The following is an 18,924-nucleotide window of genomic DNA, read 5'->3' as shown; positions in this document are numbered from 1 at the left end:
TAATAGTATTTTACACAAAGAGCACGTAGGTAGTTTTTGTGGAGTGTTCAGTGTTTTAAGGTACAATATATTTTAATTATTTTTCTTAAGTAAACAGTGCCTGATATAATTACATGGAGAGGAAGAAATGTACTAAAGAGTGTTTTTCATATCTCGACGGTGAAAATTTCCAACGTCGCAACATTAAGAGACAAAAATCCACTTTACTGGAGGACCACACAACAAAATGTTACATTTAATATTTTTTATTTAGATATGTTTTTGACTTAGGTTCTACTCTATCGATTCCATGTCTATAAATCGCCATGTGGCTATGGGGCCTTTCCTGTTACTATGGCAGAAGTAATTAGGGTGTGGCTTACTTGACTAGTTGTGATGCGTAGAGGAAAGTGGGGTAGATTTATATGAGCGACACGTTAAAACAGTGGCTATATCTTTTATAAGTATTATGCGTAAATTACTACTGATGTTTATGTATGTAACCGTCATACACCCCCATTCCTTCACATAATTTGATATCAGAGTCCTCCGTGCCCGCGATGTGGCACGGCGAAATATTTTTACACCGTATAAATAATTAAGTATTTATTATTATAATAATATTAAAATTTAATTTCCCGTTCCCAATTTTTTCGTAGAGAGTATGAATATATTTTATTATTATAAAGGGTTGGTAATGTAGCAAGTCTAAAAGAGATTGATAATATATTTAATATTATTTATTTATTGAAATTTAAAGGTAAAATTTGTTTTTGGGGCACATTTGTGTATGACAATTTGTACTGTGATATATTACTTATGTGGCTGCTTTGTAATAAAGAAATTATTCAAATTTTATGCATAATTACAGTAAGAAGGGACAATAAGGGGAAAATAATTGTAGAGATAATGGTTTTCCATGGTTGGAGATAGAGTCAAGACTAAAAAGCTTTTCTGGTACAAAAAATACATAGATAGTAGCCTATACTATGTTAATCCCGCATTACGCATATTTTATCAATGGTTCAAGTTCCAACCAAATCTGTTTAGTGATTGCTGTGTTGATTTCTAACAAACATCCAAATAATTAATGTACGTACTTACACTTTAGGAAGAGTATCTTCCTACATTTTTAGACTTTAAAAAAATGTTGTCGTTTGTTGCATTTCATCAACTTTGAAATAACTTTAAATTATATTTAGCAAGAAACTGCTGTCCTGGGAACCCAAATTAAACTAAACCTTTTAGAATTTTTTTTTGCGATATGTAAAAACAGTACCAATGCGATAGGAGTACGACTACCGTGCTGAGGCCCTGGGTTCCAATTCCGGGTCAAGCTTAAAATAATTGTGACTGGGTTTTACCATCTTAAAAAAATCCGTCGGTCCTGCGCCTGATCTTACACTGACTATAAGGGTGAAGACACAGAGAGTGCGCCTGTGCATTGCGCACACATTTGTACACTATAATATCTCCTGCGTACCTGGCTGATATCCGTTGATATTGGCCGCCGTGGCCGAAATTAGGCTAGGAGGGATTCATTCAGTACTTAAACCACAAAATCAAGAATTTAGAATAATACTTGTACTACCTTAACGTCCGCGTCTCCTCTGCTTGACCTTGGTGGCAAATAGATTTTTTATGTTTTGTTTTTCTTGGAACATGATACACAATAACATAATTTCCACTCCGTTTCACTAATTGAGGAAGCCAAGTATAAATAACAATTATTTTAATTGATATTTTTACTGTTAGGACGTCAATCCATTTACCATCAAGTACAGTGGAGCCAGTTTTTCGTGCCTGTATAAAGTAACAATATAACAAATCTTACAGAAAGTACAAACCAGGGAAATTTACCTCGGTCTTCCTTGGAGTGTGTGTAAGTCATGTAATGTGTAAGTGTGTTAAGGCATGTAATGTGTAGTATTAAGTTAGTATTATGAGTGCAGTCAAATAAAGAGCCCAAAACCATCAACACGTCTCAACATGTTTTCATCATTCCATTACATGGCGACTCTTCCAGGATACTAACTACACACGCTACATCCTATATGTAGCAGTACAAGGAAAAATACCTGCATTATAATATTCTCATCTTTCAGGATCATGGATGGAACTATGGATATCGCACAAGCTGTACTCCAAGATCAGATCTTGCGACAGGAGCCCATCCACATCGCCACTGAGAAGGGAAACTCTGACATCCAGACGTTTTATAATGACAGCACAATTTTCATCACTGGAGGCACAGGATTTCTCGGGAAGCAGTTAATCGAAAAGCTTTTAAGGTAGCATTCAATAGCTATGGTTTTATATACAACTAAATCAAAAGTGGGTAACCTGTTGGTTAGCAATGTGATTATATTTATTGTTAACTAAAGAAACAGTATTAAAAAGTTTTGCGAACTGTGTCAAAATGCACTTTAAGATGTCCATCCATTAATGTCCATAAATAGTTGCAAACGAATCATGGACAATTCTGATTGCGGGAAGAGGGCGGCATAGAACTTCTACTATAACAATGACATCCACCATAAATTTTTTTTTTTTATAATTTCAGATCCTGCAATATAAATAAAATTTACATACTGATGAGATCAAAGAAAGGAAGTCCGGTAATGGAAAGATTACGGCAATGTATAAAGGATTCTGTATGTACCTATCTATAACTAATACAAATCTTTCTATACCCATCATCAAAATCATGCTATTAAGATAGTCATTATGAAGATCAAACGATATTCAACATAATATTATAGCAGACTCTAAATAATCTACATTTTTCAGGTATTTGAATTATTAAGGGAGAAGAAGCCAGATTTCGCGAGCCGTTTGATCCCCGTGGAGGGAGATATAACAGAACTTAGACTTGGCCTAAGTTATCAAGACTGGAACAAGCTGACACAAGAGGTTCGTTGGTTGTAGACTTAGCTTGTATGGTAGCTATTGCCTATGAAGATTCATAGGAATGTCAATCTGATGATATCTAAATTGAACGTAAGGTCGATGCAAGGGAAGTTGTGGATTGTCGAATGACAAGAAATACTTATATAAGTACCCCAGTAGAAGGTCTCATAGACATTACCTAGCAGATACACCCTCCAGTTGTTGTTCCAGGTGAATATAATATTCCACGTGGCGGCTACCACCAAGTTCCACGAGCCTCTGCGTGCGGCCACCATACACAACGTACGCGGTACCAGGGAGATATTACTACTGGCGAAGGATTGCAAGCAACTTAAGTTACTACCTATTCTACTTACTTGTTTTTGCTAGAATACTGACTACTAATTCTAAATCTTAAGACGTAAAACTTTTTATCCCAAAAACAGGTCGTTTGTCCACGTGTCAACAACATTCGCTCACGCCACACAGAGCTGGGCGAGTCACGAGGTCCTGGAAAATTTCTACCCTAGTCCGATACCTCCTGAGACCATGATAGAGCTGGTAGAGACTGTTAGTGAGGAGAGGCTGCAGAAAATTACTAGCAAGTAGGTGTTTTGTATAAGTACTACTAGTTTTTAAGATGATCTAGTCGCTCGCCTAATGGCGCTTCCACGAGCCATGTATAGTGGTAAGATCACTTAGAGCTTTAATTTACGAAGATTTATTCAGGACTGCACTGCGGACGTCGAAATTAGATATAAGTCCTTTCTTTAAAAAATAATCGAATTTGCAGATTGATAGAAGATTGGCCGAACACGTATACTTTTACGAAAGCAATAGCAGAAGAAGCAGTGAGAACTATGGGACGAGATCTACCGGTGTGCATAGTTCGACCACCTATAGGTAAATTTGACTTCTACTATAAAATTGCTACGGTATAAGTACCTACTTTTCCGATATAAAATCTCGTTAAATAATAGTGGCTTTAAATTATAATTAGTGTAATAAGTAATTTTCTAACAAAGGTTCTAGTGCTCTAGTAGTTTTGAATATAAGCGAAACTTTGTAAATAACTTGACAAAGTTTCACATTTATGCGACACTAGTAGTAGGAGTGTCCAGGTCTCCACACCGAATGCACGCCCATGCACGGGGGACATTTCTCACGGCCCTAGGCACACAGTTAGGTGTGTATACCTCATGGTTGCCAATTCACATTGACGCCTATAAGGGCTCGCGAACACTTCCTAGCCTTTTCCCCTCCTCCCATCCTAAGAGGTTTCCTTATCCTTCCCGCACACTTCCTTCCCAGCTATCCCCTCCCAACTTTCTTCCAGGATCCTGCAGTCGCTAAGCCGGGGGATTCCAGTATCCCATTCGTAGGTTGCCCCCGGTGTTGAATGCGGGGTGAGATACCCAAAAGGAAAAAAAACCCTAATGTTTAAAGGTTCCCTTTATCGTGTTAATGAACAAAAACTAATACGGTTAGTTTTATTTGAATATTAGGTATTTTTTTCAGTGATTGGTGCATACAGTGAGCCTGCGCCTGGGTGGCTAGACCTCAGCTCGGTATATGGACCTACTGGAGTAAGAGATTCATATAAATATATTTCAATCAAGCACATATATTTTAACAAGCACAGTAAAGTCAGACTCGATATTTCATGCCTTTTATAAACTAATTTAAGCCATGACCTCATTCCCATTTTGGCTCTGAAGGTAAACTAACCGAAATTTAGGATTGAGAGGCCGTTTGGCCAGTCATGGCTTCAGGCTTGATAAAAAGATTTATTAAGAACAACTAAACCCTTGTTCACAGGTGATTTTAGGAATAGGCATGGGGGCTACACATGTAACACTTAACGGTGATGTGAGGTTATGCTACGCACCAGTGGACTATGTCAATAATACCATCATAGCCGCTGCGTGGGGGGCCGCGACCGAAGACAGAGACGCCAAGATTTATGCCATTAGCAACTATAGGTGTAAGGTGTCTTGGGGTGAGTATCAGGAATTCAGATTATGTTTATGACTGCCTCAGTGATGTAATTTTTATGCGCGCGTGGTACGACTTCCGCTCTGAGGTCTCGAGTTCGAATGCCGTGACGGGATAGTTAAAATAGGGAAGTGATATTGGGTTTTTCTTCTTAATATCAGTTTGGCATCTGGACTTTCTAACTGATATGGCGAGAAGCTTTCCCGTATCAGATCAGGAACACATCAAACGGCAAGTGCGGTCCTAGTTGCATCCCTGCAACTAGGGCCTTCTTCTTTCACAACGATCACTCTAGATTCATCTAGTATCACACTGCCACACTCAGAGAAGTTACTTCATTTTAAAAATAATAAATAAATTTTTAGAATTTGATATTTTCTCCCAAAGGGCAATGAATAATTTATGTTTCAAAAGCTACCCTGTTTATTACATATTTCTGTATTTCGTTTCTGTAAAATTATAATAAAAAATCGGGACAAAATCCGAAAAGTATTTTAATTTCGGTCATCAAAATTAAGTTTCGTAGTATTATTGTTTTGAACTAGCTGACCCGACAGACGTTGTCCCGTCTTAACTATGAATTTGCAGCGCGCATTCTGTCAATCGCTGACAGTTATTTCAAACAATTGACGGTTATATAAAATTAATATTTTCGTTAAGTTTTCTTAAACTTTCTAATTTACTGCGCAATTTTTTGATTTTTTTCTTTCATAAGAACCTTCTCCTGACAATAACAAACACAACAAAAAAAATGTGAAATCGGTCCAGCCGTTCACGCCTGATGGCGTGACCAAGGGAAATAGGAATTCATTTGAATATAGATAAGTTTATTTTTTTAGGTGAAAACAGAAAAATAATGACTAGCCCATACATGCGGCGTTACGCGTCTCCCAAATCTATTTGGTACGGCTACACGGTGGAGACGCAGAATAAAACGATATTCTGGTTGCTGACATGGCTGTTGCACTACATACCGGCTTATATCATGGAGACGGTGTACTTTCTCTTCGGAATTAAGAAGCCCAAGGAGATACCTTCGTAAGTTTTTTAAGTTTATAAACCAATGCCGGTGAGTTTCAAGGGATGCATTGTAGCCAGTGTAACTACTGGACATAATAAGATTTAACATTTCATGTCTCAGGATGGCGAGCGCAGTGGAAAACCAAACAATACTTTGTAAGTCAAGGTGTAGGATAGTGTTTTTACTGTTTATGAGCGGTCGTATCGTTTACCATCAGGCGAACGGCAAGCTTGTCTCGTCATTCAAAGCAATAAAAAAAGGCGATAGTGGGAGGCATAACTTGGACACCCGTTTAATAAACTTTTCAGACTCATGGTTGGCGATGACATAGCCGTATCCGGCACAAATTTTGTTCTCAGACAATACATAATTATGTTTTATGATTCGAAAAATGAATACTTGATCGAGTCCAAATTTGTTCAGCAGTCGATCTGCCATTAGATGATTGAAGCTACAGCTTTTAACTTCTGTTTCATATTCCAGATTCATAAAAATGTACAACAAAATATACCAAATGGCGTTAGTCTACAGTTATTTTGTGACCAACGACTGGATTTTTGACGATCGCAACACTGTTTCATTGTATAATCAAATGTCGGAGCAAGACAAAGTTATATTCAACTTCGAAATGACTTCTATAAATTGGAAGAGACTTTTACTTGTATGGTGCCTGGGCTGCCGGAAATATGTGGTCAAAGACGGCCTGAAAGGCAGTGAACGGGGATTTAAGAAACAAAAATGGCTGCGTATCGCTAACTTTGTATTTATGAGTGTGTATTTCTATGTGCTTATTTATTGTGTGTATTTCTGTCTGAAGCTATTTTCAAAACTATTTGGACTGTAAGTAATTTGAAATATTTTTACCAATCAACTTAGATTTGTGAAAATAATTTAATCGAAATTTAATTTGATGTGTAAATGAGTTTAATTTTGTTGGTGTTCTGAGGATTAAAATGTATACTCTACTTTATTAAAGTAAGATTAATTTAAAAATAAAATATATTTCACGAACCGATTGTTTTAGTTCAATAATAAAAAAAGTACCTTGCAACGAATTACTCAGGTCAGCTAGAATATGTTTCAATCAGAAAAATAAGTAATAAAAAAACAATTATAAAACAAGCATTTATTTACAATCGTTAACTAATATTATATGAAAATATATTATTTTATATCGTAACAATTTCATATAAAAATCACAATAACCAATTATAAATATTTGATTGAACAAACATAAAAATTGTTGGAATGTTATATATTTTAATTACATGTAAATCAGCGAAACGATTTGTTTGTGTCTACTAGCGTTCATCTTTCATTAATTTATATATCAACGGTTAAAAGGGTAATTGTCTTAAGCGACATTTATTTTCGAAAAAAAATTACTAATTTAACAAAACATAGAAAAATGTGCTGGTTTTAAATATGTATGGTGGTGCTGGTAGGTTTCTTATATGTGAGAGTCCGCCTGGGTAGGTACCACCGCAATGTCTATTTCTGCCGCCAAGCAGCAATGTGTAGTCACTGTTGTGTTCCGGTTTGAAGGATATTCTAGCCAGTGTAACTACTGGACATAGAACATAGAAAACTTAACATCTCATGTCTTAGGATGGCAAGCGCAGTAGGATACCAAACAATACTTTGTAATTCAAGGTGTTGGATGGTGATTCACCTGTTTCTGGGTAGTGGTATCGCTTACCATCAGGCGAACGGCAAGCTCGTATCGACATTTAAAGCTATAAAATAAAAACGTATGAAACTTATTGTCGCAAAAAAATTTCGCTCAAGTCAATTAGCATTTCAACCATTGATATTATTATCAAGATTCATTATCTATAGAACTAGACATCATATATATCAAAATTAACATTTTATAAACTTAACATACAAAACAGTTGTATTATTTTTATAAACCCATACAAGTATTTTCTAATAAAACTTGCAGGTTGTAAAAACACTGCTGAAGTAAGAAAGTTTCATTCAGAATAGTTTTCATTTGAGAGAGCAGAGAGCAGTATTATATTTTTTATTCTATACGTTTATAATGTGAAACATAATGGCTTTATAGATCATAATTGAAAAGCGACGCGGTAATTCATTATGAAAATATATAAATGGCGCGTATTAAGGACATCTTGCTATCTCTCTTGCTCTTGAGACCTGTAATGATGACGACAACAAAGAAGCACTCAAGCCTACCGTTAGGTCCATATTTTTTTTTTTAATTGAGTAAATTTTTATGTTCATTTTAGTATTTCATATTCTTGACAACAGATTAAATGTCGACTCAACTACATCGCTATTCACTTCATCTTGAAAACGGCAAAACTATCTACATATTTAAAAAAAAAAAGCGTTTACACAGGTGTTTACACTGTAACTGCTATTAAAACTTTGCCACAGACAATTCGTTTCGCCGATATTGTCTATAATGTAGACTATCATAAACATGTCTATTCATCGTCGTCGAGCATAGACAAAGGATCGTCAAACACTGGCTCTGATTTCTCGATTTCTTTTGTGGCAGTTCTGGATGTTTGTGGTTTTGTAAAATCTGAAATTGAAAAATCCTATGAAATAAATTCGTAAGACACATCGCCCAAAAATCTAAAAAACTACTCAACAGATTAATCATATTTAGCGGTGCAGTTTCCGTTCAGTGATTAGCCGCCGTATTCAATGAACGATCCAAATCGCTTTTATCGATCTATCTCAAAAATGGATCAATCGAAACAAAGTTTTTTTTTGACATGCTTACAAATGAGTTATTTTGATTGGTTCATTCTCGGAATCGAATTGAAGATTGAGATTGGGATCGTTTATTGAAAACGGCTTTAAGTCGAACGAGTAACCTACGTTAGATAAAATATGCATGAGGCAGTCAAGCCCGATTGGGGTTTGCCGATAGCGTTCGTTTTAGCTGAGATAGGCTGGTCGATCCGTGGAGACAAGGGTGAGATAATGGAATTCTGGGTTTACTAAGCATATTAAAAGCTACGTCCATACACCAATAATACTATAATACTTGGCACAATAAATATATCATAATCTACAGTTATTAGATCAAAAAATAAAACGTTCAACTTACCAGCCTTCTTGCTTTTAACACCGAACAAGTCATCATCATCATCATCACCGAACAGAGAACCTTTTACTTCAACTTTCTTCTTATCTTTACTTTTGCCACCAAATAATTCCTCTTCACTGTCGGAGCCAAAAATACTGACTTTAGATGGTTTTTTGGCGCTATCACTTACAATAGGTTTAGTCTCAGTTTTTGTAACTTCTGCGCACATATTACCCAGTGTTGATATCGGAGTATCTTTTTTAAATAAATCAACTTTATCATTTGGTTTAGTATTAAATATGTCCTCGTCGTTCAAAATATAAACTACTTTTGAAGTGACTTTCGGTTTCTCTGCCGCATTATCTGTGCTGATTTCTTTGTCTTTAGGCATCACTTGCTCTATTTTAGAAATTATAGCATCTTTATTATCTATTCTAGAATCTTTTATATCTGTATTAAGAATATTCGAGGAACTTTCGGTTAGTACAGTCTTGACATCGAATGTTTTAGATGGACTTTCCGATTTAACATTTTTTGGCGGATCATCTATAGAGCTAGAATTGTCTGTGGAATCGTCAAAGTCTATAGCTGACTTTCTGACGGCTTCTCGTCTAGCTCTTCTTGTTGATGGCCTACGTTTGACTTGAATTCTAGCTCTTTCTTTTGACAGTTTGTTATCTAATACCTCTGAATTTGGTTCTCCTTCAAAACTTATAGATTTAACCATTTTCGACTCATTTTCTGGTGTTAGACGCGTGGTAACTACTTCCTCGGAAGTAGAATCTGACACGACTTCCAAATCCTTGTCTTTTGGAGTTTCTACTTTTTGTTTCTTCGGAGAAGCACCAGGGAGAAGTGTAGATACATCTATATTCAAGTTAAGAGATTTTATCCTTCCTACTTTTTTAATATCTGTGTTTTTGCTCTGGAGGTCTTTTTTAGACAATTCTGGTTTGTGTTCTAAATTTTCTTCAGATATTTTTGTTGGTTGAATTTTTTCTGATATTTCTAATACATTTTCAACTTTGTGTACAGCTTTAAAAAAGTTTTCTTTATTTAATTTGTTATTTATATCAATTTCACCATGTTTTGATAATAAAGCTCCTTTATCTAATTCATCGCTAGGCGAAATTTCAGGCACTTTAGGCTTATCTGGTTTTGGCAATGTTCTAAACAATTCCTCGTCTGAATCGAATTCTATCCCCGATTTTATTGAAGCAGGTACATCTTCAGGTAATTGTGTAGTTGATATACCTGAGTTATTAAATATGTTATCAGATATTTTTATAGATTTATTTTGACTTTCATTTTTATTAATAAAATCTTCTATACTTATTTCCGATATCTCGTCATTACCAATATTAACAACTTTATTTGCTGCTTTGAATATATCATCAAATTCGTCTTCTTTTATTTCGCTAAATGCTTCATGGATGTTTAGAGACTTATTTTTATCTTCAATTATCTGTGATACAGATTTTTCTATATTGATAGGATGATTTAAATTATTATTGTCTTTGGAAGTGGACTGAGTTTTTAGTGTTGTTACATTTTCGTGATCAACTTCATTTTCAGGAATATTTTTAATTAAGTCCGCTGGAGGTATATTTTCAAAGTAATCGGGTTCTTCCCTCGCTTTGCTAAATTCTTTAACATTTTCATCCTTCAAATTAGTCGATGAGCCAGATTTAAAAATATCAGAATCATCTTCAATATTATCAATAGCTGGCGGCTCGTCGTGAAATATCCCAAAAAGACGATCGGATTGGACAGTTGAAGTGAAATTTTCTGATTTATCATCCATATCACTCTTTCTGAAGAACAAGGCTTCGTCTTCCGAGTCGTCGTCAAATAATGCATTGACATTCTTGCTTCGTTTTGGTTCTTTTGGTTTTTCAAACACAGGTGGCTCATCATCAAAAATATCTTCGGAAATTGGATCTTTGTCCATCTTAAATAAGGTATCTTTTTCTATAAAAATATCATCAATTATTGAAGGCATAGGTTGGTTTGTTCCTGATTCAGACTTGGTTTCATTGGATATAAGAGTTTCCGTGTCTTGTATTTTTGTTTCTTTATTTTCGGATGAAAGAATTGAATCATTTTGATTATTAACCTTACTTTCAAATGTATCTTCTTTTTGACTATTGTCATTGTGACTTGGTACTGTAAGTATATCACTTACTATTTTTTCAGGCAGACCGTTTTTGTCTTCACTACTTAAATCCTCCGAAGATTCAGATTTAACAGCTTCTTTAAGAACACTTGGGACTGTTTTTTCAACAACATCAGTTATTTCTGGGATATTATTTACTGGGTTTTCAGCTTCTTTAGTAAGTAGAGTATTTATAGCACCAATTGCATGTTCCTTTAAAGCACCTGTTTTCTGTATATTTTTAGATGGTGTATCACTAAATAACTCATCGTCTTCATCATCATCAAACAGTGATGGACTTCGCATTTTGCTTATTTCATCGCCAATTTTTAACACTCCTTTTTTAGTTTCACTGGATTTAAAAATATCTTCTACATCCGTAATTCTTTCTTTTACATCGAAAATATCTTTCTTTTCATCTTTGCTCTCTGTGTCTTTTTTCTCAAAATTGGCAAAAATATCACTGTCGCTATCAGAGTCGAAAATGTTTTTTGTTATTTTAGTCGACTTTATATTAGACTGATTGGATATAATTGGCTTAGCAACATCGATAGCGCTTGTGGTCGGCTTTTCTGCATTTGTGACTTCTTTTGTTTTATCAATGTTTTTGTGACCAATAAAGCCAGGTTTATTATCGTTTGTATAAACATCAGTAAATTCTTTACTCTTATTATTAGTGGCCGGAGATTGATCCGCAAACAATTCATCATCGCTATCGAATATGCTTTTATTATTTTTACCTACAGCTTCATTATTTCTATCATTCACCTTAGCATTAACTGAAATACCAATATCGGCAAAAAGATCATCATCATCATCATCAAAAATTGACTTTTGGTTGTTTTTATTTTTCATGACATTTGTAGTAAATAAATCGTTGACGTCATCAAAAAGATTATCGCTAAACAAATCTACTTTATCTTTTGCCACACTTTTGACTTCACCTTTATCTTTGTTTACCTGTTTTTTCTTTTCCAAATTAGCAGATTTAGCAAAAAGGTCATCGAATATATCTTTTTCTTTTTTAATTGAATCTGTTTGATCCACAGCTTTATATTTTGGTGGCGGACTGCGTTCATCGTAATCCGACTCTTCTTCTGAAGAAGATTTACGTTGATTACGCTTCAAAATGGCTGCTCCGATGGTTTCTGCTCCTTTGTTAGTACCAAAAACTGATATTCCTCCAACTGGTTTCTGAAATAGGTTTACATTATCATTTATTATTAATTTTTATTTTGTAAGAGACCAACAACCACATGATTCAGCGAACCTGTTACAATTCCAGGTGACACACATAATTAGAAAAAAAAAACATACATTTAAAAACTATTTCTTCTACATGCCTTGACTAAGTTAATAATGAAATAAATTAATATTACAATGAAATAAAAGAATTACGTTAACATTAAAACATACTTTGTACGCAGGTTTCTCCTCAGTTTTCTGTACAGGTGGTGGTCTATCTTCAAATTCATCAGGTTCATCATCAAACAGTGGTCTTTCTTCGCTCCTTAGTTGAGGTGCAACCTGTAATATGGTAACATTTTTTTTTTACTTAATCATTTGTTTACGGTTTTTGTCAACAAGAAGATCCCAATTCTATTGTATCATACAGTAGAAATCAGACAGATTGAAAAATAGTGATACTACCTACACATCTACATGATAGTCGTTAAATTACAGTTACTTTTGCCACATCAGTCCTCAGACACGACAGGATGGACTGAATCAAACCTACATCCAATTTATGAAGTTTTAATTTTCTGAAAAATTCCTCCCTTTCTACATGCTTTTCTATACATTCCAATAACAAATATGTTATGTCCTAATATGGAAACAATGTCAGAAAACAAAACAAAATTTTCGAGCATTCTCTATAAGGATTCTCAATGTAAAATCAACGTCCAAACTGGCAAATCGCTTAATCTTATAAACATTTAATTTCAGTTATGAGCTTATTATAAAACTTGAAAATCATTAAAATACCTTCACTTCAGCAAACGCCGTTCTTGCGAAACGATCATCCACCGCAGTCATTTTAGGCCTGTTTATCCTCACTTCAGCAAAAATATCTTCCTCGCTGGATTCCGACTGGTAATCCAGTGGTGGAGGCTCGTCTGTGAATATTGTACCTAGAAAGAGTGTATTGACATCACATTAGATGTCGGTGGTAGGTCTTTGGGAGAATGTGCCTGGAAACTGGATTCCAGAATTACATATTTATAAAATAAAATAGTAGACATTTGTTTTATATAATAATAATATCAGCCCTGTAGGTATTATATACTTGCCCACTGCTGAGCACGGGCCTCCTCTACTACTGAGAGGGATTAGGCCTTAGTCCACCACGCTGGCCTAGTGCGGATTGGTAGACTTCACACACCTTCGAAATTCTTATAGAGAACTTCTCAGATGTGCAGGTTTCCTCACGATGTTTTCATCATAAATTCATAAAGAATACACACATGATTTTAGAAAAGTCAGAGGTGTGTGCCCTTGGGATTTGAACCTGCGGACATTCGTCTTGGCAGTCGGTTCCACACCCAACTAGACTATCGTCACTTTTTATATAATAATAATAATATAATTCTTTATTGCACAACCAATAAAACACAAAGAACACAATGGGCGGTCTTATCGCTAAAAGCGATTTCTTCCAGACAAACTTTGGATGGACAGAAACAAGTGTAAAAATAGATGGCGGTGTACAATAAACGGGTGAGCAAGGAGAAATAGATATATTATTAAATATTATAATACAATACATATTATATACTAATATACAACAATATACTAATCTATATTTATAAAAATGAATTGCTGTTCGTTAGTCTCGCTAAAACTCGAGAACGGCTGAACGGATTTATCTTATCTTGGTCTTGAATTATTCGTGGAGGTCTAGGGAAGGTTCAAAAGGTGAGAAAAATTCGAATAATTGCCGGGAAAATCCTCAAAACAGCATTTTCCTATTTCCCATACAAACGTTTTCTAAATAAAATGGAGAGTCAATTTGTAATTTATTACCGCTGCATAAAGTTCAAATTCGCGTACGCGTTGGAGGATCTAATATCGCGTTCTGAAACTCAACAAAAGTGAAAGTGAATCGCGAACGCGACAAAATTGCATAGTCTCAAAATACATAGTACATAAATAGTGGTCGGCTTCGAGAAACTCAATTTTAGCTAACTTCAGTTGTTAATCTATACTATTATATAAAGCTGAAGAGTTTGTTTGTTTGTTTGTTTGAACGCGCTAATCTCAGGAACTACTGGTCCAAACTGAAAAATTCTTTTTGCGTTGGATAGCCCTATGTTCGTGGAGTGCTATAGGCTATATATCATCACGCTATACCCAATAGGAGCGGAGCAGTAATGCCTAATCTCAGGAACTATCGGTCCGAACTGAAAAATTCTTTTTGCGTTGGCTAGCCCTTTGTTCGTGGAGTGCTATAGGCTATATATCATCACGCTATACCCAATAGGAGCGGAGCAGTAATGGCTAATCTCAGGAACTACCGGTCCAAACTGAAAAATTCTTTTTGCGTTGGATAGCCCTATGTTCGTGGAGTGCTATAGGCTATATATCATCACGCTATACCCAATAGGAGCGGAGCAGTAATGGCTAATCTCAGGAACTACCGGTCCAAACTGAAAAATTCTTTTTGCGTTGGATAGCCCTATGTTCGTGGAGTGCTATAGGCTATATATCATCACGCTATACCCAATAGGAGCGGAGCAGTAATGGCTAATCTCAGGAACTACCGGTCCAAACTGAAAAATTCTTTTTGCGTTGGATAGCCCTATGTTCGTGGAGTGCTATAGGCTATATATCATCACGCTATACCCAATAGGAGCGGAGCAGTAATGCCTAATCTCAGGAACTATCGGTCCGAACTGAAAAATTCTTTTGCGTTGGATAGCCCTTTTGTTCGTGGAGTGCTATAGGCTATATATCATCACGCTATACCCAATAGGAGCGGAGCAGTAATGGCTAATCTCAGGAACTACCGGTCCAAACTGAAAAATTCTTTTTGCGTTGGATAGCCCTATGTTCGTGGAGTGCTATAGGCTATATATCATCACGCTATACCCAATAGGAGCGGAGCAGTAATGGCTAATCTCAGGAACTACCGGTTCGAACTAAAAAAATCATTTTGTATTGGATAGCCCTTTATTCGTGAAGTGCTATAGGCTATATATCATCACGCTATGACCAATAGGAGCAGAGCAGTAACGGCTAATCTCAGAAACTAGGAGTTTGAACTGAATAAATCTTTTTGTGTTGGATAGCCCTTTGTTCCTGGAATGCTATAGGCTATATATATCATCACGCTATGCCCAATAGGAGCGGAGCAGTAATCGCTAATCTCAGGAACTACCGGTTCGAACTGAAAAATATTTTTGTGTTGGATAGCCCTTTGTTCCTGGAGTGCTATAGGTTATATATCGTCACGCTATGACCAATAGGAGCGGAGCAGTAATGAAACATGATGCAAAAACGGGGACAATTTATTAGTTTTGAGAGCTTCTGTTGCGTGCGCTGCGTAAACGGTTAAAGATATGCAACAATAATGTATGACGGGATTGTTCCTCTTAAAAGTTCTACAAAAATATATCATAAAAACAAAGTCCCCCGCTGCATCGGTCTGCCCGAACGTGTTAAACTTAAAAACTACCCAACGTATTAGGATAAAATTTGGTATGGAGACAGTTTGAGACCCTGGGAAGAACATAGGCTCCCGGGAAACTACTACTTTTATAACGGAAAACTTTAGCCTGAAAAACTTTATAACGCGGGCGGAGCCGCGGGCAAAAGCTAGTATATTAATAAAACATAAACCAACAATGCATGTATAATAGATGCAATTATTTTAAATATCTATGTAAATAAATTAAATATATACAAATATGGAGGCTTGTTCTTGGCAATATTAATCATGTTAGATATAAAAAAGAAAATTGTTTATTAGTCTGTAAGTTTTCTTCAAAAATAAATAATTCTAAATCCTGGAGTGTGTTGTGTAGTGCGTTAGAAAGTGTGGTGATGTATGTGGTAGAGGGATGTAGTGAGTGATGGTTAAGTAAAATGAACTTTTGTTTATTGTAATGTTACTGAACCGTTGCTTAGAACTTAATTTTAAAAAGTAGAAGAAACACTTATGAATTACCTGTTTGGGGTTGCTGTGGCTTGTAAATAGTTTTCGAGACAGTCTTGGGAGGCGAGTATTCAGGTTCCGGTTCTTTCATCTAAAAATTATGAAAATTAAAAAAAATATATTATAGCTCTGTTATTAGAAAAGGTCCATGTCTCTATAAAACTAATTTAAACCAGACTACTATGCCTCAAACAGCAGAAGCACTGTTATGTTACAGTTTCAAAGATTTTATAGTAAGAATTTCTTCTTGTGAAAGATTGCAATGAATGTCAGTTTTGCTATTATTTATGGGCAGGCGTCATACCTTCGGCTGCTGTGCACCGAGCCGTCTCGCCAGATCCGCCGCGATATCCGCCGGAGTTGACTTCGGCAGTGGCATAGGCGTGTCTTGCTCCGAAGCTATATCTGAACTTGTTTCCGATATCTGCAATTAAAAGTATTTTGTAATAATGTGACTTTTAGAAATTATTAGTTGTGGCTTTTAATATTAACACTATCATACTTAGGTGCGTTGTCGATAAATGAGAAAGGTGGAGCAGATAAAACAAGGTTTCTAGATATTATTTAAACAGATCTACAGCATGTTCAAAATAAATTAACAAATAATTCAAAGATTGACTGTGTTTCATTTTTACTTTAAGGGTTGGACAAAAAAAAAATAGAGGACCAGAATATTTGGCGACAAAATTCGTTATTCGTTATTTAGTTTAGCACGATGTGACGAATGTATAGTTTCATTTAGTATCGTTATGTTAAGATATCTCCATATATATCGTAATACTTACGGTAGTGTTAGCTTTGTTCGTGACCTGTATGTCCTCGGGTTCGGAGTCAGAATACTGCGGGGACGGCGGTTCCCTTCCCGCCGAACCACTCTCTGAGTCACTGTCTTCTGGTATAAGACCTGAAAACAAATATTACATTTGTCTATTTCTATGACAAATCATTTTATAACTCTGGGTGGCTTTACCTTGTGGAAATAAACAGTTGTATCTTGGAAACAGATTACGTGGGTGTGGAGCCACAAGCATAATCTAATATAATTAAAGAGTATAAGTAGAATACCTGCATGCCAAGAGTTTTTCCAAGCCTCTGATCCGATAATATAGGGCAGCGGACGCTCCGAATAAAGATCTTTGGCTTTTAGCACCACCCTGTAAAGTAAGCATAAATTACATTATAAACCTATCGAAGCAAAGGATACCGATTTAACCTCTTACCAACATACAACACCGTCATATACAGTGTGCGTATTCTAGACTTCTAAGAGTACACACACTGTATATGACGGTAAGTGAAGTAGGGCACACCGACTCCTGCGAGGGTTGCCGTTGCATACACTTGCGAACCTCGCGATATTAGGGAGAGTTGAATGGCAGGGTTTTAATCAGTAGAACGTCAACGTATAAGTCCGGCAGAAATGCATAAAGGGATTTCCTCCGAGTTAAAAAAAAAGAAAAAAAAAGTTGGGCACAGTTAGTAAAATAGCTTGAGGAGAGATGATTATCCCTCGCCAGTTATTCATCTTAGAATTTAAATTAAAACAGGATACGAATAACGAACCTGCGTATCGTGTGATTGTAATTGGTCGAGAGACTGACAACTGACAGGTGGGTCACGTGTTGGTCTCTCGATCTATCATCACATTTGGTCACCATCATGTCATTTTTTATTTTACCACATTCTTGGAGGGGCTGTTCCGTATCACTTACCTATCCCCATCTTCACAATCAGAGTCGGTCTCTGTGTCGCTGTCCTTCAGTATGGTGACAGACTCATGGTGGTCCTGCAGCACCCGCAAACTGTTCTTGATTGCTTCCAAGTCCGATTCTTGATTGTGGGGTTTTTGTGGGGTTTCCTAGAAACAATAATTTATTCTATTAATTTAACACATTTCGATGGGATTATAATTGGTACATAGAAGGCTTATTAGATAGTAACTAAAATTGGTTTCACCTTGAAACAAACTATTACATAGGTGAGATACTAACTATTTATTAAATCAATGTTGACACATAGCCCGGACTGTACATAAAAATATTATTTATTTTACGGACAATAAGTACTTTAGGACACCTACATCTTAAATAAATTAGGCTCTGACCGAGGAAGCTGCATCGTCATATTGAACACCCGGTTCATCGCCCACTTCGCTATGAGGACAGTAAACATATTAAAATACAAACAGAAATGACGAACGTACCACCGCGGGCGCACTATCGGTGGAGATATCAGCATCATCTTCGTACACCCTGCTTTCTATGAATTGACTGTTACTTAGTGCTAGAAACCTGGAACAAGCGTAAAGGGAATTTTAAACATTTATTTATGGCAGTGCTATCTGCACTAGTCTGTGTCAGGTGTCTTTGCTATTCCCCCGTATAGATCCCTCCCTCACTCGTCGCTGCAGACCGTTTGCAGTGCCACTAGTGCAGAAACTTCGTAGCTTTGGCCTTAGTGCGTCGCGATGAGCGACAAGAACAAATGTGTGGCAAAGTATGAGGCACGCGACGAGTAGCCGCCCGAGCGACACGAGCAATCATGTACCGGGCGTGCGAAAGTGACGAGTGAGCGAGATGAATGTACGGAGAATAAGGAAGGATGCTCATCCAGAGTGGTGCGAATAGACGTCACTTCTCAGCGGACGTGGCATCTCTATCGCT

The 18,924-nt window shown here is 36.2% G+C and overlaps 2 protein-coding genes across 2 annotated transcripts; one reads left to right on the top strand and one right to left on the bottom strand.

Moving 5' to 3' along the window:
- LOC115456185 (fatty acyl-CoA reductase wat) lies at window positions 1-6,856 on the top strand. The gene is made up of 11 exons (XM_030185133.2): window positions 1-60; window positions 2,085-2,270; window positions 2,543-2,633; window positions 2,770-2,892; window positions 3,100-3,224; window positions 3,315-3,473; window positions 3,662-3,771; window positions 4,387-4,454; window positions 4,687-4,867; window positions 5,703-5,901; window positions 6,368-6,856. The coding sequence occupies exons 2-11, from the start codon at window positions 2,089-2,091 to the stop codon at window positions 6,726-6,728; spliced, it is 1,599 nt and encodes a 532-aa protein (XP_030040993.2). The 5' UTR covers window positions 1-60; window positions 2,085-2,088; the 3' UTR covers window positions 6,729-6,856.
- A 139-nt stretch (window positions 6,857-6,995) lies between these two features.
- Window positions 6,996-18,552, bottom strand: LOC115456172 (WASH complex subunit 2; the record flags this gene model as incomplete). Its single annotated transcript, XM_037444534.1, is given in 10 exon segments — window positions 6,996-8,438; window positions 8,973-12,300; window positions 12,523-12,633; window positions 13,093-13,238; window positions 16,274-16,352; window positions 16,566-16,685; window positions 17,047-17,165; window positions 17,327-17,415; window positions 17,974-18,119; window positions 18,465-18,552. Coding segments are annotated over 10 exon segments (4,327 nt in total), but the record flags the coding sequence as incomplete, so codon positions are not given.
- Between the last annotated feature and the right edge of the window lie 372 nt (window positions 18,553-18,924).

This window comes from Manduca sexta, chromosome 28 (genome assembly GCF_014839805.1).
Source record: "Manduca sexta isolate Smith_Timp_Sample1 chromosome 28, JHU_Msex_v1.0, whole genome shotgun sequence".
Taxonomy (NCBI): domain Eukaryota; kingdom Metazoa; phylum Arthropoda; class Insecta; order Lepidoptera; family Sphingidae; genus Manduca; species Manduca sexta.
This window is presented reverse-complemented; position numbering and strand designations above follow the sequence as displayed.